Source organism: Liolophura sinensis, chromosome 3, assembly GCF_032854445.1.
Source record: "Liolophura sinensis isolate JHLJ2023 chromosome 3, CUHK_Ljap_v2, whole genome shotgun sequence".
Lineage (NCBI taxonomy): Eukaryota > Metazoa > Mollusca > Polyplacophora > Chitonida > Chitonidae > Liolophura > Liolophura sinensis.
This window is the reverse complement of record NC_088297.1, coordinates 26,713,664-26,741,456: the sequence shown is the minus strand read 5'-3', so window position 1 is coordinate 26,741,456 and position 27,793 is coordinate 26,713,664. Positions and strand designations below refer to the sequence as shown.

The window sequence follows — 27,793 nt, the reverse complement described above, 5'->3', positions numbered from 1 at the left end:
TGGCACTGGGAGAAACACAGACAGATGGTACTTGGAGATACACAGACAGATGGCGCTTGGAGACACACCGACAGATGTCACTGGGAGAAACACAGACAGATGTCAATGGGAGATACACAGAGAGATGTCAATGGGAGACACACAGACAGATGGCACTGGCAGATACATAGATGTCACTGTCAGACACACAGACAGATGTCACTGGGAGATCCACAGACAGATGTCACTGGGAGACACAGAGAGATGTCAATGGGAGAAACACAGGCAGATGGCACTGGGAGATACACAGACAACTGTTACTGTACACAGATATAAATAACTGGGACACACAGTCAATAGCAGATACAGCTGTCATTGGGGGATACAGGTGTAAATCACTGACAGATACACAGATATAAAACACTGGTATACACAGATGTCAGTGGGAGATACAGATGTCACTGGGACACACAGATGTCAGTGGGAGATACAGATGTCAGTGGGACACACAGATGTCAGTGGGAGATAAAGCTGACACTGGGGGATATAGGTATTTCACTGACAGATACATAGACAAAAATCACTGTGAAACACAGATGTCACTGAGAGATACAGATTTCACTATATACACAGATGTCACTGGGGAATACATGTTACTGGGGATATTCAGATGTCACTGGGTGATACAGATGTCACAAAGACACACAAATGTCACTGGTAGATACAAATATAAGTGACACAGATATAAATCACTGGGATTACATGTCTGCGTAATTCAGTGTGTCTCAAATTTAAGAAGCATACATTAAGTCTTTAATATATTGACTATACATTGAAATTAAAAAACATATTTCCTTACATGATATTCAGCTCGGTCTGAGTGTTTCGAATCCCTGCTATAATCTTCTCAATCTGATCGTCCCCAAATTCTCCTCCAAGATCAGAAAACAAGATGAGGCGTTTGTGAGCAAATCCTCGCTTTCCTCTGTTAACACAAATCAAAGGTTATCAACACAGACATGATGAGGCTGTCAGCACCCCCCCAGCCTTTCCCTCTGTTAACACAAATCAAAGGTTATCTTATAGCACAGACATGAAAAGGCTGTCAGCAACCCCCCCCCCCTTCCCTCTGTAAACACAAATCAAAGGTTATCTTATAACACAGACATGAGAAGGTTGTCAGCAACCCCCCCCCCCTTTCCCTCTGTAAACACACATCAAAGGTTATCTTATAACACAGACATGATGAGGCTGTCACCACCCCCCCCCCCACTTTCCCTCAAAGGTTATCTTATAGCACAGACATGATGAGGCTGTCAGCACACCCCCACCCCTTTCCCTCTGTAAACACACATCAAAGGTTATCTTATAACACAGACATGATGAGGCTGTCACCACCCCCCCCCCCCCCTTTCCCTCAAAGGTTATCTTATAGCACCGACATGATGAGGCTGTCAGCACCCCCCCCCCCTTCCTCTGTAAACACAAATCAAAGGTTATCTTATAGCACAGACATGAGAAGGTTGTCAGCAACCCCCACTTCCCTCTGTAAACACACAGCAAAGATTATCTTATAACACAGACATGATGAGGCTATCAGCACCCTCCCCCCCTTTCCCTCTGTAAACACAGATCAAAGGTTATCTTACAACACAGACATGATGAGGCTGTCAGCAACCATCCCCCCTTTCCCTCTGTAAACACACATCAAAGGTTATCTTATAGCACAGACATGATGAGGCTGTCAGCACCCCCCCCCTTCCCTCTGTAAACACACATCAAAGGTTATCTTGTAACACAGGCATGATGAGGCTGTCAGCAACCATCCCCCCTTTCCCTCTGTAAACACACATCAAAGCTTATCCTATAGCACAGACATGAGAAGGCTGTCAGCAACCCCCACTTCCCTCTGTAAACACACATCAAAGGTTATCTTATAACACAGACATGATGAGGCTGTCAGCACCCCCCCCCCTTTCCCTCTGTAAACACAGATCAAAGGTTATCTTACAACACAGACATGATGAGGCTGTCAGCACCCCCCCCCCTTTCCCTCTGTAAACACACATCAAAGCTTATCTTATAACACAGACATGATGAAGCTGTCAACACCCCCCCCTTTCCCTCTGTAAACACAGATCAAAGGTTATCTTATAACACAGACATGATGAGGCTGTCAGCACCCCCCCACTTCCCTCTGTAAACACACAGCAAAGGTTATCTTACAACACAGACATGATGAGGCTGTCACCACCCCCCCCCCACTTTCCCTCTGTAAACACAGATCAAAGGTTATCTTACAACACAGACATGATGAGGCTGTCAGCACCCCCCCCCCCCCACCCGCCCTCCTTTCCCTCTATAAACACACATCAAAGGTTATCTTATTCCACACACATGTTAAGGCTGTCAGCAAACATTCCCTTCCCTCTGTTAACACTCATCACGGGTTATTTATTCATATGACCACAACCAACAAAATGGTGAGAGGAAATTGGACAGAGCCCGGAAGAAACCCAGGACCATCTGCAGTTTGCTGGCAGACCTTCTCATGAACAGACGGAGAGGAAGCCAGCATGAGCAGGACTTGATCTCACAGTGACCACATTAGTGAGAGGCTAATGACATGAGTCATGATGTATCTCTCACTACAGACGAGGAGGGCCAACACCCCCCACCCCCCACCCGATATCAAGGACTACGACATAAATAATAACTTACTGCATGCCATTGATGACCTGGTCCAATGCCACAATCAGAGCATCCACAACTGGTTAACAACAGTGAAGGAATAACACATATGTGTAAATAAATGACTATTAAAGATTAAACCACAAGATATGACCTTTGTATTTCTGAACTCACAATTATGGGACAGTAATATTAAACATCACTCAAATACAGGGTTGAATCCAGGGCCTTTCTGTGGAACGATTTTTTGAAAAAACCAAAGCACTTTTTTCAAATAATCACAGTAAATTATTAAATCTTGGGGGCTCTATCTTTCATATTTATTAATCACCGACTTCGCCATTTCTCATCACCAGAGGGGAGGTAACTCCATAATAACAAGAACGTTTTTCCGTGTATTGGTGCTCCTAAAATCTCCACACAGAAGTCAACCTTTGAGATAATGTTTAAAAATTGACCAAAACCACTGCTTTGAACAAACTGCGCAATAATGGTGGGACAGGAAAGTTGTGCCTGGCCAGGGAGCGGCTGAAAACATGGTAAAGGCTGGAAAGTGCAGATGTGTAAAAAAAAACTGAAAGACAATAATCGGATGTTAGATTTCTTTAAGACAGATTGGGTTTTTGCTCGTCTTTGGGTTTGTGTCAACAAAACTAACACAAACCACTCAGATTCATTAAAAAAGTAAATGCACTGCAAAGCTCAACATTAAGGTGATGTCTGTCATTTTTATTTACATAAACAATTTTTGCTAAACAGTGGATTTTATCTTATAAGAGGTGCTAACGTCCAGGCCGAGGGCCTAGGCTGATTTTGCAGACAAGCCTCTGTGCTTGGTAATTTCTCTTTTTTTTTTTCAAAAAAGGACCTTATATTAAGTAAGTACCCTCTCCTGACACTGTTGGGTGTACTATCGTCATACTTCATGAACAATCTGTCAGAGGTCAAAGACCTTATATTAAGTAGGTACCCTCTGCTTACACTGTTGTGTGTACTATCGTCATACTGCATGAACAATCTGTAAGAGATCATAGACTTTATATTAAGTAAGTACCCTCTCCTGACACTGTTGGATGTACTATCATCATACTGCATGAACAATCTGTAAGAGATCATAGACATTATATTAAGTAAGTACCCTCTCCTGACACTGTTGGGTGTACTATCACCATACTGCATGAACAATATGTAAGAGGTCATAGACCTTACATTAAGTAAGTACCCTCTCCTGACACTGTTGGGTGTACTATCGTCATACTGCATGAACAATCTGTCAGAGGTCATAGTCTTTATATTAAGTAAGTACCCTCTCCTGACACTGTTGGGTGTATTACCTTCATACTTCATGAACAATCTGTCAGAGGTCAAAGACCTTATATTAAGTAAGTACCCTCTGCTGACACTGTTGTGTGTACTATCATCATACTGCAGGAACAATCTGTCAGAGGTCAAAGACCTTATATTAAGTAAGTACCCTCTGCTGACACTGTTGGGTGTACTATCATCATACTTCATGAACAATCTGTAAGAGGTCAAAGACTTTATATTAAGTAAGTACCCTCTCCTGACACTGTTGGGTGTACTATCGTCATACTGCATGAACAATATGTAAGAGGTCATAGACATTGTATTAAGTAAGTACCCTCTCCTGACACTGTTGGGTGTATTATCTTCATACTTCATGAACAATCTGTAAGAGGTCATAGACATTATATTAAGTAAGTACCCTCTCCTGACACTGTTGGATGTACTATCATCATACTGCATGAACAATATGTAAGAGGTCATATTCTTTATATTAAGTAAGTACCCTCTCCTGACACTGTTGGGTGTACTATCGTCATACTGCATGAACAATCTGTAAGAGATCATAGACTCTATATTAAGTAAGTACCCTCTCCTGACACTGTTGGGTGTACTATCATCATACTGCATGAACAATATGTAAGAGGTCATAGTCTTTACATTAAGTAAGTACCCTCTGCAGACACTGATGGGTGTACTATCGTCATACTGCATGAACAATATGTAAGAGGTCATAGACCTTATATTAAGTAGGTACCCTCTGCTGACACTGTTGGGCGTACTATCGTCATACTGCATGAACAATCTGTCAGAGGTCATAGACATTATATTAAGTAAGTACCCTCTCCTGACACTGTTGGATGTACTATCATCATACTGCATGAACAATATGTAAGAGGTCATAGTCTTTATATTAAGTAAGTACAGTCTCCTGACACTGTTGGATGTACTATCATCATACTTCATGAACAATCTGTCAGAGGTCATAGACATTATATTAAGTAAGTACCCTCTCCTGACACTGTTGGGTGTACTATCGTCATACTGCATGAACAATCTGTAAGAGATCATAGACTTTATATTAAGTAAGTACCCTCTCCTGACACTGTTGGGTGTATTATCTTCATACTTCATGAACAATCTGTAAGAGGTCAAAGACCTTATATTAAGTAAGTACCCTCTCCTGACACTGTTGGGTGTACTATCGTCATACTGCATGAACAATATGTAAGAGGTCATAGACTTTATATTAAGTAAGTACCCTCTCCTGACACTGTTGTGTGCACTATCGTCATACTGCATGAACAATCTGTAAGAGGTCATAGACTTTACATTAAGTAAGTACCCTCTCCTGACACTGTTGGGTGTACTATCGTCATACCGCATGAACAATCTGTCAGAGGTCATAGACTTTATATTAAGTAAGTACCCTCTCCTGACACTGTTGGGTGTACTATCACCATACTGCATGAACAATATGTAAGAGGTCATAGACCTTACATTAAGTAAGTACCCTCTCCTGACACTGTTGGATGTACTATCATCATACTGCATGAATAATATGTAAGAGGTCATAGACTTTACATTAAGTAAGTAACCTCTCCTGACACTGTTGGGTGTATTATCTTCATACTCCATGAACAATCTGTAAGAGATCATAGACTTTATATAAAGTAAGTACCCTCTGCTGACACTGTTGGGTGTACTATCATCATACTGCATGAACAATATGTAAGAGGTCATAGTCTTTATATTAAGTAAGTACCCTCTCCTGACACCATTGGGTGTACTATCGTCATACTGCATGAACAATATGTAAGAGGTCATAGTCTTTATATTAAGTAAGTACCCTCTCCTGACACTGTTGGGTGTACTATCATCATACTGCATGAACAATCTGTCAGAGGTCATAGACTTTATATTAAGTAAGTACCCTCTCCTGACACTGTTGGGTGTACTATCACCATACTGCATGAACAATATGTAAGAGGTCATAGACTTTACATTAAGTAAGTAACCTCTCCTGACACTGTTGGGTGTATTATCTTCATACTCCATGAACAATCTGTAAGAGATCATAGACTTTATATTAAGTAAGTACCCTCTCCTGACACTGTTGGGTGTACTATCATCATACTGCATGAACAATCTGTAAGAGGTCATAGTCTTTATATTAAGTAAGTACCCTCTCCTGACACTGTTGGGTGTACTATCATCATACTGCATGAACAATCTGTAAGAGGTCATAGACTTTACATTAAGTAAGTACCCTCTCCTGACACTGTTGGGTGTACTATCGTCATACTGCATGAACAATCTGTCAGAGGTCATAGACTTTATATTAAGTAAGTACCCTCTGCTGACACTGTTGGATGTACTATCATCATACTGCATGAACAATCTGTCAGAGGTCAAAGACCTTATATTAAGTAAGTACCCTCTGCTGACACTGTTGGATGTACTATCATCATACTGCATGAACAATCTGTAAGAGGTCATAGACTTTATATTAAGTAAGTACCCTCTGCTGACACTGTTGGGTGTACTATCGTCATACTGCATGAACAATATGTAAGAGGTCATAGACTTTATATTAAGTAAGTACCCTCTCCTGACACTGTTGGGTGTACTATCATCATACTGCATGAACAATCTGTAAGAGATCATAGACTTTATATTAAATAAGTACCCTCTCCTGACACTGTTGGGTGTACTATCGTCATACTGCATGAACAATATGTAAGAGATCATAGACTTTATATTAAGTAAGTACCCTCTCCTGACACTGTTGGATGTACTATCGTCATACTGCATGAACAATATGTAAGAGGTCATAGTCTTTATATTAAGTAAGTACCCTCTGCTGACACTGTTGTGTGTACTATCGTCATACTGCATGAACAATATGTAAGAGGTCATAGACCTTACATTAAGTAAGTACCCTCTCCTGACACTGTTGGATGTACTATCATCATACTGCATGAACAATATGTAAGAGATCATAGACTTTATATTAAGTAAGTACCCTCTCCTGACACTGTTGGGTGTACTATCATCATACTGAATGAACAATCTACAAGAGGTCATAGTCTTTATATTAAGTAAGTGCCATCTGCTGACACTGTTGGGTGTACGTGTAAATATCCTCATGGATAAAGTAACTGACAGAGTAAATGTATACTCTGTTAACAAGGATACAGTCTGCTGAGACATTGCTGGTTGTGATATCATTTTGTACCATCTGTAAGAGGTCAAAGTCGGCAATGCCCAGAGTTCGCGCCACAACAATGTTCTCATAGCAATCTCCGTTAGCCAATGGGTTGTCAGTATTCTGTGTCCCAAACAGCACCAGGCAAACCTCATCTTTGGACTCAGCAAACATCTATGTCAAGAAAAAAAAAAAAAAAAACAACTTGAAAATAATGAGCCCCCTCCACCCCTTTCCAGAAAATAAAAATAAAAAAGAAAAAAACATAAAATCCATTGCTTATCGCTGAAGGCATGTACATGTATTAAAAAATGATCACTACAAGCAAGAGTAAAAGATTCATCCATGTGAATTGATTCAAAAGTTTCCTCTGCAATGGGCTCGAGACACGAATGTAGGTCACTTTAACAAATATGACAAATGTTTTACAAGCTGTATGCCCATTAAGCACATTGCTGTTAACTTTATGACACTAACCATTCACCTCAGCAGCAGTCATTCCAGAAGTATCACAAACATACTTTTGGTACATTTTTTCATATATAAGAACCAATCAGAAACTTTCGCCAGGTTTCAACCTAAAACTGAAGTATTAGGGAACTGATGCACACAGTGATTTAATGTTACAAAGGCTACACGGAAACAGAATGTATCTGTGCCTAGAGCAGGGTGGGTTTATGTATCCGTAATTAAAAACCATATACCCTAAATGACCTAAAGTTTCATCCACAAAAGTGCATTTTCACAAGCAAACAAATGTTACAAAATAATATTTTTGGTGCTGAAACTCACAATTTTCCAATAGAAGATAATCCCGTGTTCCAAATAAACCTGAAAACACTTTTCTAAAATCAACAGAACTCTCAAAAGCCAGGAAAAATGGGCCGAGTTAGCCATGGACGGAATTTATGGTCATTTAGGGAATTATTTTAAGAAGAGTCTTGAATATAAATTTATACGGTTGTTAAGAGTGTGGCCTATTATGTACTATGGCTACTTTACAGTCACCAACCTTCCTCTGCAGTATCATTGTGATTGCTGCAATGGCCGTCTGCAAAGGAGTTTCCTCCCCTGGAGGAGCCTGATTCATAGAGGGACCCACATCCAGAACAATTCCAATGGCTTCCTGCATTCATACAATAGGTCAGGTCATATTAAATTTATCTAAATAACAAAAATCCTATTTATTTTAAATAAAGTTATGAACCAAATTGTTGAATGGCTGAATATTTCCCCCTCTCCAGTTGACACCTTCTATGCTGTTATATACATATAGCCTCATTTTGGATTGCACTGGAGCTACCCAATGTCTGCAGCTTTTGTTTGATTTATTTATTTATTTGATTGGTGTTTTACACCGTACTCAAAAATATTTCACTTATATGACGGCAGCCAGTATAATGATGGCAGGAAACTGCCCAGAGCCTGACGGAAATCCACAACCAACTGCAGGTTGCTGACAGGCCTTACCACGTAGAGAGGAGAGGAAGCCAGCATGAGCTTTTGCTTTGAAGCTCCATGTTTAACAATATTTAAAAAAAGAGAGCTGCACCTATGCCCATTATTGTTCATTTCCCTAAACCTTCCCATGTTGTCTTTCACCTCATTTCCTGCTGGCCTCCACAAGAAGTGAGTAAAGTCAATTGGCCAGATGTGCCAGGATGTGCACAGTTTCACATTTATAAGTAAAAAATAGAACTTATTTGATTGGTGTGCTACGCTGTACTCAAAAATATTTCGCTAAAACTGATGGCGCCCTGCATTATGGTGGAGGAAAGCGGGCCGAGGAAACCCATAACCAACCACAGGTTGATGGCAGACCACCCCACATATGATTGGAAAGGAGGCTAGAATGAGCTGGACTTGAACTCACAGCAAGCGCATTAGTGAGAGGCTCCAGTATCATTGCGCTCACCATTAGGGCAAGGCACACACCCAAATTACAAGTTAGGTTGTCAGATATCGACCAAACGCCCCATGCTAAGACAGGGTGTCAAAAACACAGAACGACGTGTCACACTGACAGATAAGCACTACAAAGAACACTTCCCTCAAATTCCCAAAATTAAAAACATCACACAAGCTTCTTCAGCTTCTAAACTATGCCAGTTTCACAACTCTTGCGGACACAGAGTTTATTTTATCATCTATGCCACCTGGGCGCCAATTTTCGTGCTTTATCAATGTCTTAATTCTAGGGCTCTCATTGTAAATCTGAATGTGACAGCCACATACTTCCATACTGCACTTTTTACTGATTTAAAATATTCTGACAAAACTTTGAAGATCTAATGAACAGAAACGTGCGTCGTTAGACTCGTTACACAGTTCACCTTAGTTGCCGCCATCCTGGTCAAAAACTCGTCAGGCAATTGAAGAGTTCCTTTCTACACGGGAGAAAACTCCACGAAACGTCATGGTAGTCCAGTTACTGAAATGACTAATAGGGGTACAGGCAGTCAATCAAACGTGGACTTTGTTTTACCCAACTAGGCACCTCAGAGTGAGTGTTCTATATAGTATTACTTAGTTGCATTGTGGAAGATACATGTAAGACGTTTAGGCAAACATTGCAACTATATATAGTATACAGGTAACGCAAAACTTTGTTTCCAGTAATGGTGGATCATAGATCGAGGATTTCTTTTAATCGTATCCACTTTTTACTGAAGTGTCACACAGAATGTGTTGGAATTATTTCTGGTTTACAATTTACCGCATACCGTCTCTTTTCTTGTTGTGGTCAACCAAGTATGATGGTCAAGATTTCAGTTCCATGTATTACCCAATGCCTATGAAAGATCTACTATATTTTCTGTAGTACAACTTGATACATTGTGGCCAAAAAAAAGATAATATGCGCTAAATAGCTTAGCTCATGATTGACTTGAACAACACAACATTGTACCTCAGCTTCACCTCAATACAACCATGATCGCGGACCAGCAACTGTCACTGTCCAGCAACTTGGTTTTTGTCAAATGTTAAAAACAACAACAAAAACATGGGGAGATAAACTGGGCCAGATGGTCCTTTACAGATTGAAACTGACCTACTTTGTGCACGAATCAGAATGAGAAAGTGGAATGAAAAAGTACATGTATCTAAAACTACCTTTACTTATTTTTTCTTTTAATTTTTTATTATGGTCCTTTTTGGGGGGTGGGGGGTCTTTTTCTTTGCTTTTTTGTTGGACTGAATGAATTGGAATGTTTGGATTCTAATTTAATCTTCATTACTTTTTCGTACGAAACACCAAATTTAACATTGGTGTTTAATGCTTTTCTCTGCTCCTCCCGGTATCAGTAGTACCGTACTACATGTGTACCTTGTGAATGATTTAATATATTTTACACGGGTATCATAAATATTAGTTTCATTCAAATGATCAATGTAAACACCAGCTATTATACACAAGCGTATACATTACTGACAGACATGTTTGTTTTTGTAAGAATACATTTCACACTTGATTTATTACTAATTTCATTTGGTAGTAATTAAGACTTACAATTATCAAACAAGTTATGCATTTCCATTATTAACGTTTTCATGTTGCCTCAGCAATGAGCAGATTATCAATCAATTTTTTTTTTCACTAGGAAATATACTACACACAATTTTTTTATGAAATGGCAAATGTAAGCATTATTTTGTGCAATTGTCTGAGATAGCCCAGCCTATAGACCCTCCTCACGGAATACATCAAACTGGTTTCCCACTCACCAGAATGTAAACGTTGACGATTTTACATTGTGATTAGTTGAAAAGTAATACAACAAAAATTGATATTCCATTGTCAGGACCTTCAGAAAAACAGTCCGTAGAAAGAAAGTCGCTGAGGTGCTCTTCGAACAGTTAAATGTTTCACGTGTTTATATTAATGCGGATGCAGCAGGACGTGGGGCACCACACTGATATGACTGGATACACACACGGGGAGGGTTTCCGAATGCGGGGATAAACTTCCGGTAAGGAAAGCAACATTTACACGAAGTGAAGGCGTATTCGCATCATTTAATGTTGATGGGCGGTGATTAGCTAAACAACAAGCGAGACTTTCCATCAACGCCTGGCAGCCTGCAGTACGATAAGGCCCCATGAAATGCCGGAATTGATCAGTGTACCAGAATTTCTGCACGAAGCATGGGACGACTTCAACTCTCCGACGACGTCGTCGTTTGTCCACAAGATGGGGCAGTGTCGACACACTGTTGCCAGTCTGGAGGAGGTATGTATAGTCTCTCTGTTTGCCTGTCTGTCTGCATGCTAGTCTGTCTGTCTGCTAGTCCGGCCAATCCGCCTGTCTCTTCACATGTTTAGTTTGTAGACTAAACATGTCTTGACTTCTACATCTTGTCTGCTTAATCAGACACTGCAAGAAAGGATTTAGCCACAAAAATGATAGTCATGGTTTCCAAGGGGCTCTGTCTGGTTTTCTGGCTCCCAACATATTTCAACTGAGACCTTTGTAAGTCCGTCTGTAGGGGTTGCTGCTAAGTTGCACTCTGTATCCACATGTGTATTTTTTGCTCACATGTGTCAATGTAAATTTATAAATCATATGTGACTATAGCAAATTATTTAAATTCTATGAGAATATGTTTGATTATTATAAATGCTTTGTGAATAGGAGCAGATTTTAATACATGTACACGTATATTAGTTCATAAAATGCAGACAGTCGTCATAAATTTTGATTGTATTTATTTATTTGCTTGGTGTTTTACGTCGTACTGTAGAATATTTCACTTATGCGATGAGCATTATTCTGAGAAGAACCCGACAGGGCCCTGGGGATACCAACAACCATCTGCAGAATGCTGTCAGACCAGTTCCCACGTAAGGGCATGGAGGATGCTAACATGAGCTGGACTTGAGCTCACAACGATCACATCGGTGAGAGGCTCCTGAGTCAATGTGCTGTGTTAGCATGCTAAACACGAGGCCTCAGAGACCCCCACACTAGCCCCCCCCCCCCTCTCCCTCTAAGCCATATAGACCCCCTCACAAATTGTGTGCATGGTACTTATATGCAAACATGTAGTTACATTATTAGATGAAAATATACATGTACAAAATACAAATTTAAAAAGAAAGAAAAATATTGGAAAAACCAGAGGTGAAGCTATCTGTTTCACCTGTATATATGTATGTGTGACAAGGTAGCAATAGTGGTAATTAATGAAGTTAGTGCTGTTGGTATGTATATATTGTAAATGTAAGCTCATGTCTGCAGAGCTCATGCCTGCAGAGCCAATTAACTGTGATAAACGTATCAGGTATCAGGGTGTTAATTTTAATTATCTAATCTGTGAGCTGAAAATAAAAACTGGAAAGATTATGCTATTATAATACATGTTTAATCACAAAGCTTCTGTTGTACTTGGAGGCTAGTTTCAAATCCCCACCTCTCCCATCCAACACCCACCCCCACCCCCTCATAAACCCTGCCTGGCACCATAGCCTTCATCCACAAAACTTACCTGTTGAATTTCATACATGTATAGTAATGTGTATATGTTACGATCACAGAATTACATGTTACTGACAGCAAAGTTTATTAATTAAAGCAGTCGTTGTCATATGACTGAAGAATTGTTAAGTACGAGGTTAAACCCCAAGCACTCAATTAATTAAAGTGGAAGTCTGGGAAGTTGAACTACATGTAGTGGATAAGCAAAGTGAGCAGATGACCTTGAATCCAATGACATTATTTTGTACATTACTCAAGATTTGTAATCAAGCCTGTAGCCTCAGTGTTATGTGTACATGTATACATGTACTATAGTGCTGTTAAAGTCCTGTTAAAGTGCTGGTCACCCTTCATAGACCAGTCTGAGGTGCATGTAAATAGGGCTCTGCTCCAAACACTTTGCTTTGAGGCAAATTTGTTCACAGGATCTGCTGGCTCTCTTCTAAACTACATGAGGGAATTGAACAAGTACCTGTTCTTGCCAGTGAAGGTGTATTAGGCTGTCTTTTGTCAAAGCTGGTTGTGTACATTTTCAGTTGTCATTATCATTATATACTGTATCATCTGTCATCAAACATGTGGTGTTTTTTTTCTCAACAGACTCTGGACATGGACCGAAGTGGTGTGACAAAAATGAAAAAGAGTGTCAAGGCCTTGTACAACTCCGGAATCAGTAAGTTAATTTGTGATTGTTGGCCTTTTTCCACCTTCCAGGTGAGGGTTTTGATGTGTTAATCAGAGAAGAGTGTGTATGTAACTGGATGAAGTATTATAGAGACCTTTAACTCCAAGTTCTGAGGATTACTGACACATACATGTACACACACATGTGCACATACGTGTACACATACATGTACACATACATGTGCACATACGTGTACACATACATGTACACATACGTGTACACATACATGTACACATAGCTACTGACTAGTAATATTGATCTTTTTTACTTCAAGAAATAAAAAAGAAAAAAGATAATCTGGGAACCACAACAGCTAAAATGATCTGCCTTCAACTACCAGACATGGCGACCTTCACCTTGTAATTATCCTAAATGACCATAAATTTGCATATCAAATACCAAGAACGTCTTTGACCTCATAGGTTAACATTTCCTCAGCTATTCATGTGGTTGCAACTGCCTCCCATAGTACATAGATTGCCAGATGCAGTTCGCAATGTGCATATCAAAGACCTCTTTGGTAAAGTTGTGCACTAACTCCCCACAGTGTCTTTTACCACCACAATGATTTACAACTGCATAACATATGAAGTCACTGCTCTGCAATCCTAATGCATACGATAAACAGTCATATTTCTGACAGTATAATAATTTTGGTCTTTCTTGTTGATTTAATGGCAAGGTCTTAGCGGTATATAATTTGAGGATAATATCTATGTATGACAGTGTCAGTCATTCTAATCTTTTTTGGTTTAGATTTTAATATTTGACTCTATCACATGACTTGAAGATTATGCAGTTTTACAAACTGCTCAATCAGGTGAGCTACTGGTATTCTCTGATGCCTTGTTCCTGATTCTTAGAGTTCTGTTGGTATTTGAAAAGTGTTTTGAGGTTTGCTTGCAGCATGGTATTATACTCTGCTGGAAAATTTTAAGTTTCAGCACCAAAAATATTATTTGATGATGTTTTTTGGTACCTGTAAATTTAGCTTTGGTTTAACTGTGAATTCAAGGGATTAGATCTTTGTTACTAACTCTGGCACACTTGATTACAGCTCATGTTGGTAACGAAGAATATCTGGCAGAAAACTTGGAGAAGTTGGGTGCGACTAGAGATCAAGAGACAGAACTGGGTAAGTCAGGCATATTTTGCCAGGCTGTAGCGCTGAAGGTGACAGTTGCATCTAGGACAGAGGTACATCTGTGTTTCTGTTTGATGCATAACCCCATGTTCCATGTTTTTATGTTCTCTGACGATATATTTGTCGATTGTTTCATCAGAATAACATACATGTTTATCATGGACCTTGGCAGAGAACAGATTACATTTAACATTGATATACAATATCAATATACATACATGCACCAAATGCAGATGAGGTGATTCCTGGGTACCATCTTGTTATCTACCCAAACTCCCTCTGCAGGCAATATTTTGAAACATTATGGGAGAACTATGGGGTGTATAGAAGTAAATTTGTACAGTTTTTCAAAGCCTGCATGCATGTTTAGTGATGAAAAAAAAAACATTTTTAGCGTCATTTTCAATATAATTGTGTGCATAAATTGCACTGAAAAGAGTGCTTTAGAAGTCGAAAAATGTTGGAGATTTACTGTAATTTGCATAGATACAGGTACAGGTAAATGAACACCTGAGGCTTTACCTGTCCACAATTCCAAATTTCTGTACACTGTGATTGCAATGCTAAGATATCTGAAATAGAACCGTGTTTTCTATGGTGAACAAGTTACAGATAACTTACATGTAGAAAGCCCTTTATCTTGTGTATATACTAAATTATGGTGCAGCATTCTAGTTCCTTTCTGTCCTGTAAGGCAGCATGGGGATTTCAGTCCTGACTAGTACGTTAGGGCAGTGCACCTTTACTGAGCTGAACTGCCTTGCCAGTATAAATCTACATGCATTCTCACATTCACACACATGACACCTGCTCATTTGTAAATTTGCCAATATACCTGATTCTAACAAGTTTTCAACCTTACCTGAGATTATCAGAGTGTATATTCTCGCACACTTGCATGTGCACTTGATCATCTAATCCAGTAGGTAACTAATCTGTTTCTCTCCTATTGGATACTGCTGATTGAGCTGTATTGTTCATGTAGGGTCATATGAGCAGTTTTAATTTCGCGATACAGTTTATTGAGCAGAGGATTTAATGAAGCGAAATCTGCATGTGTACATATAATCACCTGTGTCTAAGGATAGAATAAAAACATACGTGTAACTGAGTGTCATCAGTACAGGTGTACATGGACATCTGAATACAGGTTAACTGTAAAGTTACATGTGACCACAGGTGAGCATGTCTGGGGTTGTCATTAATTATTGTTGGAAGTATGGGCCATCTACATCTACCTGCATTGTACATGTACATGTCATATGTGTGGATGAGAAGACCCAGTAGACAGGTGATGAATTTATTTTGTTATGTTTAGATCTGTGTTATCACACGTGTGGGGTTTGCTTTCACATTGACATGTTACAAGATGTTTTCACGAGTGGATTCATGTGTCAGACTTCTTCTAGAATCTACTTGTACCTGAATATTCCCTTTCACCTTCTCAGTGTTGCTTCTGTGTATCAACAGGGCTGGTGATCCTTTAGTGTTGCTGCTGTGTGTCAACAGTGCTGATGAGTCTTTAGTGTTGCTTCTGTGTGTCAACAGTTCTAATGAGTTTTTAGTGTTGCTTCTGTGTATCAACAGGGCTGGTGATCCTTTAGTGTTGCTGCTGTGTGTCAACAGTTCTAATGAGTCTTTAGTGTTCCTGCTGTGTGTCAACAGTTCTAATGGGTCTTTAGTGTTGCTGCTGTGTGTCAACAGTTCTAATGAGTCTTTGGTGTTGTTGCTGTGTGTCAACAGCTCTAATGAGTCTTTAGTGTTGCTTCAATGTTGCTTCTGTGTATCAGCAGTGCTCATGATTCTTAAGTGTTGTTACGGTGTGTCAACAGTGCTGATGAACTTGTAGTGTTACGTGTGTGTGTGTCAACTGCAATAATAATCTTTAGGGTAGCTGCGGCGTCAATAGTACTAATGAGTCTTTAGTGTTGCTTCTTTGTATCAACCATGCTGATGATTCTTTAGTGTTGTTGCTGTTTGACAGTAATACTGATGATTCTTCAGTGGTGGTGTTGTGTGTCAACAGTGCTGATGACTTTTTCAGTGTTCTTACTATGTGTCAACAGTGCTGATGACTGTTTAGTGTTGCTTTTGTGTGTCAACAGTGCTAATGACTGTTTAGTATTGCTTCTGTGTGTCAACAGTGCTGATGACTCTTTAGTGTTGCTTCTGTGTGTCAGCAGTGCTGATGACTGCTTACTGTTGCTTCTGTGTGTCAACAGTGCTGATGACTGTTTAGTGTTGCTACTATGTGCCAACAAATTCTTGTTAGAGCATTAGTCAGTTAGTCAGTTATGATAATTTGGTTATTTTTTACTCTCTACTCTCTTGTTATTGTTGTAGTTGTGTTTGCTAGAAGATCATATAGAATCACTGAAGGTCATGCCCTGAATGATGTCATTAAACTGATAGACCATTCTGTACATGTGATTGTCTCAGATGAAGGACACTGGGGGCAAAGTGAAAAAATACTAACAACCTATGATAATTAGTCTGTCCGCTTCATTAGGCTTATCTACTGTATACCTGAGTAGTCTGACCTAGGCTTGAATTGCCCCTAGTTTTTGTGTGCCTGTGTGTACAGGTGCATGTAGCTAAGATAGCCTGTTGTATTATGCTGTGTCTACTGTACATCTGTACATGAAGGTCCATAGGTAAGATACAGATAGTACACATATGAATAGAGATTAGTGTGCTTGACATGGCCGGTAAATTACATGTACATACATTACTTACATGTGCTACATATAAATGTAAATGTTGACCACATACTGCTAGAAATAGGTACATGTTTAATGCAGATATGTAAATGTGTGTACTTGTGGTAAGATTCATGTAAAACTGCCCAAATCTTCCCAGTCCTACATGTGATTCAGGAAACATTATATAAATAGAAGTCTGAAGAGTTTTTGTTTTCATGAAACCATGACTACATCAGAAGTTGTGTTCCAGAAAACATCACAATGTACATACTGTCAATTCCATGTAACTTGTTCACTTACATGTATCCTAATTTTTTTGGACTTCTATCCTGATGTACATTGAAAGATAAATGTTTAAACTTCATTGAACTGATCAAGGAATGTTCAAAAAATAATTTTAAAGACACAGTGGTGTTCCCTCCATGAAGACTGATGTTGGGAATGCTGATTTCATTTGATTTATTTATTTGTTTGATTGGTGTTTTACGCTGTAAGAATATTTCACTTATTCGACAGCAGCCAGCATTATGGTGGGAGGTGATGATTTGAAGAAATTCAAACACCAGATATTTGACACTTCTGCATATATTTTCAACATTTGGTCACCTTGTTTTTAGTCATCTAGGTCGACTTATGTGCTTTGTAAAAAACTTAAGATAGCTTGAATGAATTTCAGTTTAGTTTTGGAATTCATGATTAAAAGTTATGTAGAACCCGTCACAATTTGGATGAATTTCCTACAAAAATATACCTGTACAAAAATATCCCTCTTTGTTTTCTGAATGTGTCAATGTAAAGAAAACAGTTACCTTGTAGTGTTATTTTTCTAATTTTTTTTAATTAAAATGGCTAATTAGAGTCATGGGTGCTACAAATTTCATGTGACGGGTGGTGCGTCATTAATACATACCTGACAATCAGAAAAATTCAGTGCAAAGACTGCATTAACTGATTTACATGTAGACTTTGGTGGTGTCGTGAAAGGAAACTACTGCATATTTCAATAGTGAGCATACAAATGTAAACAAATTGCAAAATCCAAATGTAATCAATTTCTGCTTCAGCACCTTCAATTATCATCTAATTTACCACAGACCACATGATCTGTCCTGTTCAGCCTGCTCATTGGCACAAGGATAACCTGTCACAGATCACATGGTCTGTCCTGTTCAGTCTGCTCATTGGCATAAGAAGCAAATTAGAATTTACTATAAATGTTAACAGCACCTTAAGAATATTTGTTGTTGCTATTGACCATTTAGAACAAATGAAGTATGCAGCATGCTACATGTATCTGAACATCTCGTGGCAAGATCTTCAGAATGTTTTAATAGTTGACCTGTACAACATACTCAGTGGCAGTAGTTCTCATTTCAAGGAAAAATGCATGATTTGCTTACCATTCAGTAGTCAGAAATTTAATTGGAAATGGCACCGTAAAGAAAATTTTCAGTTTTCAGGAGTGAAAGCGTGTACTAATGTGGTTGTTTATCTCATAAGGTTTACAGACATTTGAAAAAAAAAACCAGATTACTTCATGGATATGCACATGTAAGCAAAGGTGACAGTGACAAATACATACTTTAGAAGAATGCAATAAGCTGTATTCAGCTTTCTTGTAAACCTGGCGAGAGCCACAGGGTTTTGAAAGCAGGGACAGATTGTGGAAAGGCATGCTGCTTTAAATGTGCATTGAATTGATGTAAATGTACTCAATAGCTGTGAACTGATATTGGAACATTAACCATCACTCTTCCTTTCATGAGTCCGATGAATTTTAAAGTAGAAATGCCTTGGTAAACATGAATATAAACAATAATCAAGAGATCCATGCTACAGCTTAATCCAGTGTAAAATGATTGCCACTGCTAATCCAGTGTAAAATGATTGCCACTTGTAATACAGTGTAAAATGATTGCCACTGCTTACCCAGTGTAAAATGATTGCCACTGCTAATCCAGTGTAAAATGATTGCCACTGCTAATCCAGTGTAAAATGATTGCCACTCCTAGTTCAGTGTAAAATGATTGCCACTGCTAATCCAGTGTAAACTGATTGCCACTCCTAATCCAGTGTAAAATGATTACCACTGCTAATCCAGTGTAAAAAGGTTGCCACTCGTAATACAGTGTAAAATGATTGCCACTGCTAATCCAGTGTAAAATGATTGTCACTTCTAGTCCAGTGTAAAATGATTGCCACTGCTAATCCAGTGTAAAATGATTGCCACTCCTAGTCCAGTGTAAAATGATTGCCACTGCTAGTCCAGTGTAAAATGATTGCCACTCTTAGTCTAGTGTAAAATGATTGCCACTGCTAGTCCAGTGTAAAATGATTGCCACTCCTCGTCCAGTGTAAAATGATTGCCACTCGTAATCCAATGTGAAATGATTGCCACTCCTTGTCCTGTGTAAAATGATTACCACTCATAATCCAGTGTGAAATGATTGCCACTGCTAATCCTGTGTAAAATGATTGCCACTCTTAGTCCAGTGTAAAATGATTGCCACTGCTAATCCAGTGTATAATGATCGCCACTGCTAATCCAATGTAAAATGATTGCCACTCTTAGTCCAGTGTAAAATGATTGCCACTTCCTAGTCCAGTGTAAAATGATTGCCACTGCTTATCCAGTGTAAAATGATTGCCACTTCCTTGTCCAGTGTAAAATGATTGCCACTCCTAGTCCAGTGTATAATGATTGCCACTTCCTTGTCCAGTGTAAAATGATTGCCACTGCTAGTCCAGTGTAAAATGATTGCCACTGCTTACCCAGTGTAAAATGATTGCCGCTGCTAATCCAGTGTAAAATGATTGCCACTCCTAGTTCAGTGTAAAATGATTGCCACTGCTAATCCAGTGTAAAATGATTGCCACTCCTAATCCAGTGTAAAATGATTGCCACTCTTAGTCCAGTGTAAAATGATTGCCACTGCTAATCCAGTGTAAAATGATTTCCACTGCTAATCCAGTGTAAAATGATTGCCACTGCTAATCCAGTGTAAAATGATTGCCACTGCTAATCCAGTGTAAAATGATTGCCACTCCTAGTCCAGTGTAAAATGATTGGCATTCTTAATGGGTTTCCCCTACTCTTTAAACCCTTGGATTTCCCGAGATTTCATCAGAAGTCAAACTCTGTTCATTTAAAGTCAATGCCTGAAAACCTCACACCAACTAAGATGTAAACACCCTAGCAATTCATTAATTATAGAGCCTCTTGCATTGTAGGCCATGATAAAAAATATGTTTGTTGGGGGTAACCAGATCATTCCTCCAGAAATGGCCAAACTCTGATGTTTTCATTGGGCTTCTGATGGATTTTATAAATAGTAATTTCGTTAAAATCCCTTCTCTTTCATTAGCAAATGTAAAAAAAAAAATCCCTACTGGCTGGGCCTATTTTTTCTGACAGGGTTGTGTTACGCCCAAAAAAAGTTTTTTTAATGCATGCAATCTGTACTAGCTGTTACTGACACTGTAATTGTGAGAAATCACTCAGGTGCATATGTTATGGCACAACCAACATAAACACAGATTTACACACAGAGTAGGAAGGACTCACTGACAGACTGCAATGATACACACAGAGTAGGACAGACTCAGTGACAGACTGCAATGACACACACAGAGTAGGACAGACTCAGTGACAGACTGCAATGCCACACAGAGTAGGACGGACTCAGTGACAGACTGCAATGACACACACAGAGTAGGAAGGACTCAGTGACAGACTGCAATGACACACACAGAGTAGGACGGACTCAGTGACAGACTGCAATGACACACACAGAGTAGGACAAACTCAGTGACAGACTGCAATGCCACACAGAGTAGGACGGACTCAGTGACAGACTGCAATGACACACACAGAGTAGGAAGTACTCAGTGACAGACTGCAATGCCGCACACAGAGTAGGAAGGACTCAGTGACAGACTGCAATGCCACACACAGAGTAGGACGGACTCGGTGACAGACTGTAATGACACACACAGAGTAGGACGGACTCAGTGACAGACTGAATGACACACACAGAGTAGGAAGGACTCAGTGACAGACTGCAATGACACACACAGAGTAGGAAGGACTCAGTGACAGACTGCAATGATACACACAGAGTAGGAAGGACTCAGTGACAGACTGCAATGATACACACAGAGTAGGAAGGACTCAGTGACAGACTGCAATGACACACACACAGAGTAGGAAGGACTCAGTGACAGACTGCAATGACACACAGAGTAGGAAGGACTCAGTGACAGACTGCAATGCCACACACAGAGTAGGACAGACTCAGTGACAGACTGCAATGCCACACACAGAGTAGGACGGACTCAGTGACAGACTGCAATGACACACACAGAGTAGGAAGGACTCAGTGACAGACTGCAATGACACACACAGAGTAGGAAGGACTCAGTGACAGACTGCAATGACACACACACAGTAGGAAGGACTCAGTGACAGACTGCAATGACACACACACAGTAGGAAGGACTCAGTGACAGACTGCAATGACACACACGCAGTAGGAAGGACTCAGTGACAGACTGCAATGCCACACACAGAGTAGGAAGGACTCAGTGACAGACTGCAATGATACACACAGAGTAGGAAGGACTCAGTGACAGACTGCAATGACACACACAGAGTAGGACGGACTCCGTGACAGACTGCAATGCCACACAGAGTAGGACGGACTCAGTGACAGACTGCAATGACACACACAGAGTAGGAAGGACTCAGTGACAGACTGCAATGACACACAGTAGGACGGACTCAGTGACAGACTGCAATGATACGAACAGGGTAGGACGGACTCAGTGACAGACTGCATTGATACAAGAGTTCAAACCAACAGGATTACTTAAATTGAAAATTATTTTAACTTACATACATTGTTGAAACAGGTTAATTGTATTTATGGGCAAGTATGTGCTGTTGTCTTCTTTTGCTTTCAAAATAAAGTTAGATGGCATGGTTTCAAGCATGTAGCACCTGTCTCAAGACCTGTAGTACTGTCATACTGATGGATTGATACAACAGGATTAATACTTTACAGTGTATCGCTATATCTAAGTCAGTCTTGAGGCATTATAAACAGTATTCACGCAGCTAAACTTCGACACTGAAATTAAGGGTTAGTCTTACAGCATATCACAGGGATCGGTGAAGACATCAAATTGACGCTTCATCAGTGATTTTTTTCTGTAGCACAATTCACACTATGCAGATGAGCCTTTGTTATAATCAGGTAATGTCTCTTAATAATTTTAACTTTGTTGCTGTATACACCAGGGTGATCATTCCTTACTGCACTGTGTGTTAAGAATGCTTAAGTTTTCAGAGTTTTTAACAATTTATTTCTCAACTGAGTGAGTAAGTCATCCATGACCCGCCACGTGGAATTGACCATACGTATGTGAGTGTTCAAACCTACATTGTACAATGTGCATCCATGCACCAACACTGCATGTAGGTCTGTAAAGCCCTGCCTTCAGGTTCTACATGTACACAGGTTGTATATATAGTCCCATTGGCCTTTTGATCTTACTTGAGGTCACTGTCCACTTAAAAAAACAAAGAGTAAATAGTTCTTGGTGGATAGGCTTTATAAAGTACATAATTACATTGTTTAGTTGGAACGACATATATGTTGAATATGTGTGCTGCATGGTGTCAAATTTAGATTCTATTTTAAGATAATATTCATATTCAGGTATTTTTGTAAACATTTTTTACATCAGACATGGACAGAAGAATTAGATGACTACATTTATATACATGTGTATGTTACCCAAACTTTGCTATTCTCATTCAGTTTTGCTACACTGGCCCAGTGGTCTTCTACAATGGCATGGTGAGGGAGGGATGTGATGTGTGAAACTATGCCTAAGTTAATTCCAGTACATGTTTTAACATATTTGTAATACAGTTTAAGAAATGGGATGACATTTTCACTTGATTCCACAGGGAAAGCTTTGGCCAAATTTAGTATTAAAAAGTCACAAAAGTCTTGACTCTGCTGACAACAAGTGTGATTTGCTCTGTTTCTGTTTTATGTTCCACAGAGAAAGCTTTCCTCAAGTTCTCCATTGTTACAAAAGATCTGTCTCAGCTGATGAGAAGCTTGGTAAGTCTCCTACATGTACATAAACCTAAATGGCCAATGAGGATCCAGTGTTTAGCCAAACATTATTCATACAACTATATTTTAATCCCTACAAAAGTTATGCATAAAAGTGACGGACTTGGCGAATTGGTATTGGGATGTTAGCCTCCATCCACAAGAATCATGAAATGTGTATTCAATCCCAGCCTTGGACAGGACATTTGTCGAATCCATCCCTTTCATTGTTTTTAAGACCTTGTCGAATCTGTCCCTTTCATTGTTGGTATGACCTTATCTAATCCGTCCCTTTCATTGTTGTTAAGACCTTATCGAATCCATACTTTTCATTGTTATTAAGGCCTTATCGAATCCGTCCCTTTCATTGTTGGTATGACTTTATTTAATCCGTCCCTTTTATTGTTGGTATGACCTTATCAAATCTGTCCCTTTCATTGTTGGTATGACCTTATCATATCCGTCCCATTGAGGCCTTCATTGTTAGTAAGGCCTTGGTGCCCAGAAGTTGTCCAGGAGGCTGTTTGACTATTTGCACAGTCCATTGTTCATGAACTTATACACTATATGGACCAATACATACTGCGTGCGAGTCGGCGTGTCATTTGTGAGAAAGGTTTTCAAATCTAATAGTTTATCCCTTGCACTCTGGTTTCTTCCGCCTAAAGAACTAACCACCACTGTACACAGGATGATATTAATCAACAATCAAGCATTTGTATGGGTGTCAGCAGTTTCTGGGGCATCCTTATTGTCAGACAGGTACAGTGTCTGACAATGTTTACGTCACGCCAGGTACAGTGTCTGACAATGTTTACGTCATGCCAGGTAGAGTGGCCGACAATGTTTACGTGATGGCAGATACAGTGTCCGACAATGTTTAGGTCATGCTAGGTACAGTGTCTGACAATGTTTAGGTCATGCTAAGTACAGTGTCTGACAATGTTTACGTCACGCCAGGTACAGTGTCTGACAATGTTTACGTCATGCCAGGTAGAGTGGCCGACAATGTTTACGTCATGCCAGGTAGAGTGGCCGACAATGTTTAGGTCATGCCAGGTACAGTGTCTGACAATGTTTAGGTCATGCCAGGTACAGTGTCTGACAATGTTTACGTCACGCCAGGTACAGTGTCTGACAATGTTTAGGTCATGGCAGATACAGTGTCTGACAATGTTTACGTCATGGCAGATACAGTGTCCGACAATGTTTAGGTCATGCCAGGTACAGTGTCTGACAATGTTTAGGTCATGCTAAGTACAGTGTCTGACAATGTTTAAGTCATGCCAGGTACAGTGTCTGACAATGTTTAGGTCATGCCAGGTACAGTGTCTGACAATGTTTAGGTCATGCTAGGTACAGTGTCTGACAATGTTTAAGTCATGCCAGGTACAGTGTCTGACAATGTTTAAGTCATGCCAGGTACAGTGTCTGACAGTGTTCATGTCATGCCAGGTACAGTGTCTGACAATGTTTAGGTCATGCTAGGTACAGTGTCTGACAATGTTTACGTCATGCCAGGTACAGTGTCTGACAATGTTTAGGTCATGCCAGGTAGAGTGGACGACAATGTTTAGGTCATGCCAGGTACAGTGTCTGACAATGTTTAGGTCATGCCAGGTAGAGTGGCCGACAATGTTTACGTCATGGCAGATACAGTGTCCGACAATGTTTAGGTCATGCCAGGTACAGTGTCTGACAATGTTTACGTCATGGCAGATACAGTGTCCGACAATGTTTACGTCATGCCAGGTACAGTGTCTGACAATGTTTAGGTCATGCTAGGTACAGTGTCTGACAATGTGTAGGTCATGCTAGGTACAGCGTCTGACAATGTGTAGGTCATGCCAGGTACAGTGTCTGACATTGTTTAGGTCATGCTAGGTACAGTGTCTGACAATGTTTGTCATGCCAGGTACAGTGTCTGACAATGTTTACGTCATGCCAGGTAGAGTGGCCGACAATGTTTACGTCATGGCAGATACAGTGTCCGACAATGTTTAGGTCATGCCAGGTACAGTGTCTGACAATGTTTAGGTCATGCTAAGTACAGCGTCTGACAATGTTTGTCATGCCAGGTACAGTGTCTGACAATGTTTAGGTCATGCTAGGTACAGTGTCTGACAATGTGTAGGTCATGCCAGGTACAGTGTCTGACATTGTTTAGGTCATGCTAGGTACAGTGTCTGACAATGTTTGTCATGCCAGGTACAGTGTCTGACAATGTTTGTCATGCCAGGTACAGTGTCTGACAATGTTTAGGTCATGCTAGGTACAGTGTCTGACAATGTTTAGGTCATGGCAGATACAGTGTCCGACAATGTTTAGGTCATGGCAGATACAGTGTCCGACAATGTTTAGGTCATGCTAGGTTCAGTGTACATAGAATCCAACGTCAGTTCATTTGTATGCTGATATTCTAATATGTCTTATACCCTATATTTCCTCCCCCTATCAGATAAGACAGGGATTTGTCAGCTACATGCTTTATACCCTCAGTTTCCCCCTCCTATCAAATCAGACAAGGATTCGTCAGCTGCATGTTTTATACCCTCAGTTTTCCCTTCCTATCAGATAAGACAAGGATTTGTTAGCTACATGCTTTATACCCTCAGTTTCCCCCTCCTATCAAATCAGACAAGGATTTGTCAGCTGCATGTTTTATACCCTCAGTTTTCCTTTCCTATCAGATCAGTCAGGGATTTGTTAGCTACATATTTTATACTCTCAGTTTTCCCTTCGTATCAGATCTGTCAGGGATTTGTTAGCTACATGTTTTATACCCCCAGTTTCCTCCCCCTATCAGATAAGACAGGGATTTGTCACTTACATGTTTTATACCCTCAGTTTCCTCCCCCTATCAAATCAGCCAGGTTGCTTTATTTTGGTGGTGGTATACATGTACTCTGGCTAACAATGTTAAATAAAAAAAGCTATTGTTTTGAAAATCTATGCTACTGCAATATGTTAATTTCAGATGCAAATTATCATCAACATTGTTTGCAACATTCATTACAGATTCCAAGGCTCAACAACATTTGTTTGTTGCAGTGCTCATTATAGATGCAAAGTGTCAACAACATTGTTATGTTTTCAATGTTCATTACAGATGCAAAGTCTCAACAACATTGTTTTGTTTCCACTGGATGCATTCCTTAAAGGCGATCTCAAGGGAATTAAAGGGGATCTCAAAAAACCTTTTGACAAAGCTTGGAAAGATTACGATGCAAAATTGTGAGTATATCTAACCTTGTTTTTAATGGCTACTTGCTGATACAGTGGGAGCACTATGATGTGCCCCTGTCCCTTTGTGAGTGTATCAGTTTGTGGGTCAGCTATAGCAAGATGTCTCAAAAGCCCCTTCGTGTAAGACTGTTCAAATTAATGTGTTACATTTTCTGTTACATGTACCACTGTTGTGATGATGGGATTCATTTTTGAAGAAGATTGCTTTAATTTCTTTGTGTAATTTGACCAGATACTGGTACAGCTCTGTAGGGGCATTCTGTATTTTGTTGTACATTCTACATGGTTGTACATATATAACCCCTGACCCTTAACACTGGATTTAGGTTTGCTAGGGCCTGTGTACACTGTATGACACACTCTTATGGCTAATAAACACAGCTGTGGACATCTGTTGCATCTACATGCATTAGTTAGCATTACAGCTGTAGAAATCATTCTGGGAGGATTTAGGCCTCTGTATCACCCAGCTCAATGTATCATGTATCATCCTGCTCAATGTATCATGTATCACCCAGCTCAATGTATCATGTATCACCCAGCTCAATGTATCATGTATCACCCAGCTCAATGTATCATGTATCATCCTGCTCAATGTATCATGTATCACCCAGCTCAATGTATCATGTATCACCCAGCTCAATGTATCATGTATCACCCAGCTCAATGTATCATGTATCACCCAGCTCAATGTATCATGTATCATCCTGCTCAATGTATCATGTATCACCCAGCTCAATGTATCATGTATCATCCTGCTCAGTTCATGTATCAGTGCCATGTGTTGTTGGTAGCTGTAAGGCTATCAGCTTGTTCTTTATCTGTATAGTGTGATACAGCTGTTGTTTATGAGGACAGATTTGTTTTTACCTTAGGAGCTCATGCTCCTTTGTCAGTCTCCACTGAGTTACATCTGTGTGTGTCTGGATGATTTCTGCAGTTCTGAGACAGAGCTAGTGTTATATCAGTATACTGTACTCAGGATTTGCCATCTGGAGATTGAGTGGCCATTGGCTGCTGCACAAGTGAAAATGTCAACCACGAAGCTCCACATACATCTGACAGATCTAACTTCAAGGTTTTAAAGCAGAGCTAAATAGTGTGATATAATGATAATAAGAATTTGTCTTTTGGAGTTTGAATGGTCATGGGCTGCTGCAGAAGTTATTAAATCGTCGGCCTCCTGTGAGCTACACATACTGTGTGGTTTTAAAGCAGAGCTATAATTG

At 39.8% G+C, this 27,793-nt stretch overlaps 2 protein-coding genes across 7 annotated transcripts in view; one reads left to right on the top strand and one right to left on the bottom strand.

The window, feature by feature from the left end:
* LOC135463525 (X-ray repair cross-complementing protein 5-like) overlaps window positions 1-11,031 on the bottom strand; it is a 47,931-nt gene extending 36,900 nt beyond the window's left edge. Inside the window, exons 1-6 of the mRNA XM_064740783.1 lie at window positions 10,910-11,031; window positions 9,517-9,623; window positions 8,196-8,309; window positions 7,174-7,357; window positions 2,701-2,749; window positions 839-964 (exon numbers count right to left, since the gene is read on the bottom strand). Coding sequence (XP_064596853.1) covers window positions 839-964; window positions 2,701-2,749; window positions 7,174-7,357; window positions 8,196-8,309; window positions 9,517-9,531 — 488 coding nt within the window. The 5' untranslated portion in view covers window positions 9,532-9,623; window positions 10,910-11,031. The remainder of the gene's footprint in view (window positions 1-838; window positions 965-2,700; window positions 2,750-7,173; window positions 7,358-8,195; window positions 8,310-9,516; window positions 9,624-10,909) is intronic.
* Window positions 11,032-11,157: 126 nt separating this feature from the next.
* LOC135463549 (arf-GAP with SH3 domain, ANK repeat and PH domain-containing protein 2-like) overlaps window positions 11,158-27,793 on the top strand; it is a 78,038-nt gene continuing 61,402 nt past the window's right edge. For all 6 annotated transcript variants that reach the window (XM_064740810.1, XM_064740813.1, XM_064740814.1 and 3 more), the window contains exons 1-5: window positions 11,158-11,414; window positions 13,260-13,332; window positions 14,402-14,479; window positions 23,263-23,324; window positions 26,428-26,552. In XM_064740810.1, coding sequence (XP_064596880.1) covers window positions 11,289-11,414; window positions 13,260-13,332; window positions 14,402-14,479; window positions 23,263-23,324; window positions 26,428-26,552 — 464 coding nt within the window. In that variant the 5' untranslated portion in view covers window positions 11,158-11,288. The remainder of the gene's footprint in view (window positions 11,415-13,259; window positions 13,333-14,401; window positions 14,480-23,262; window positions 23,325-26,427; window positions 26,553-27,793) is intronic.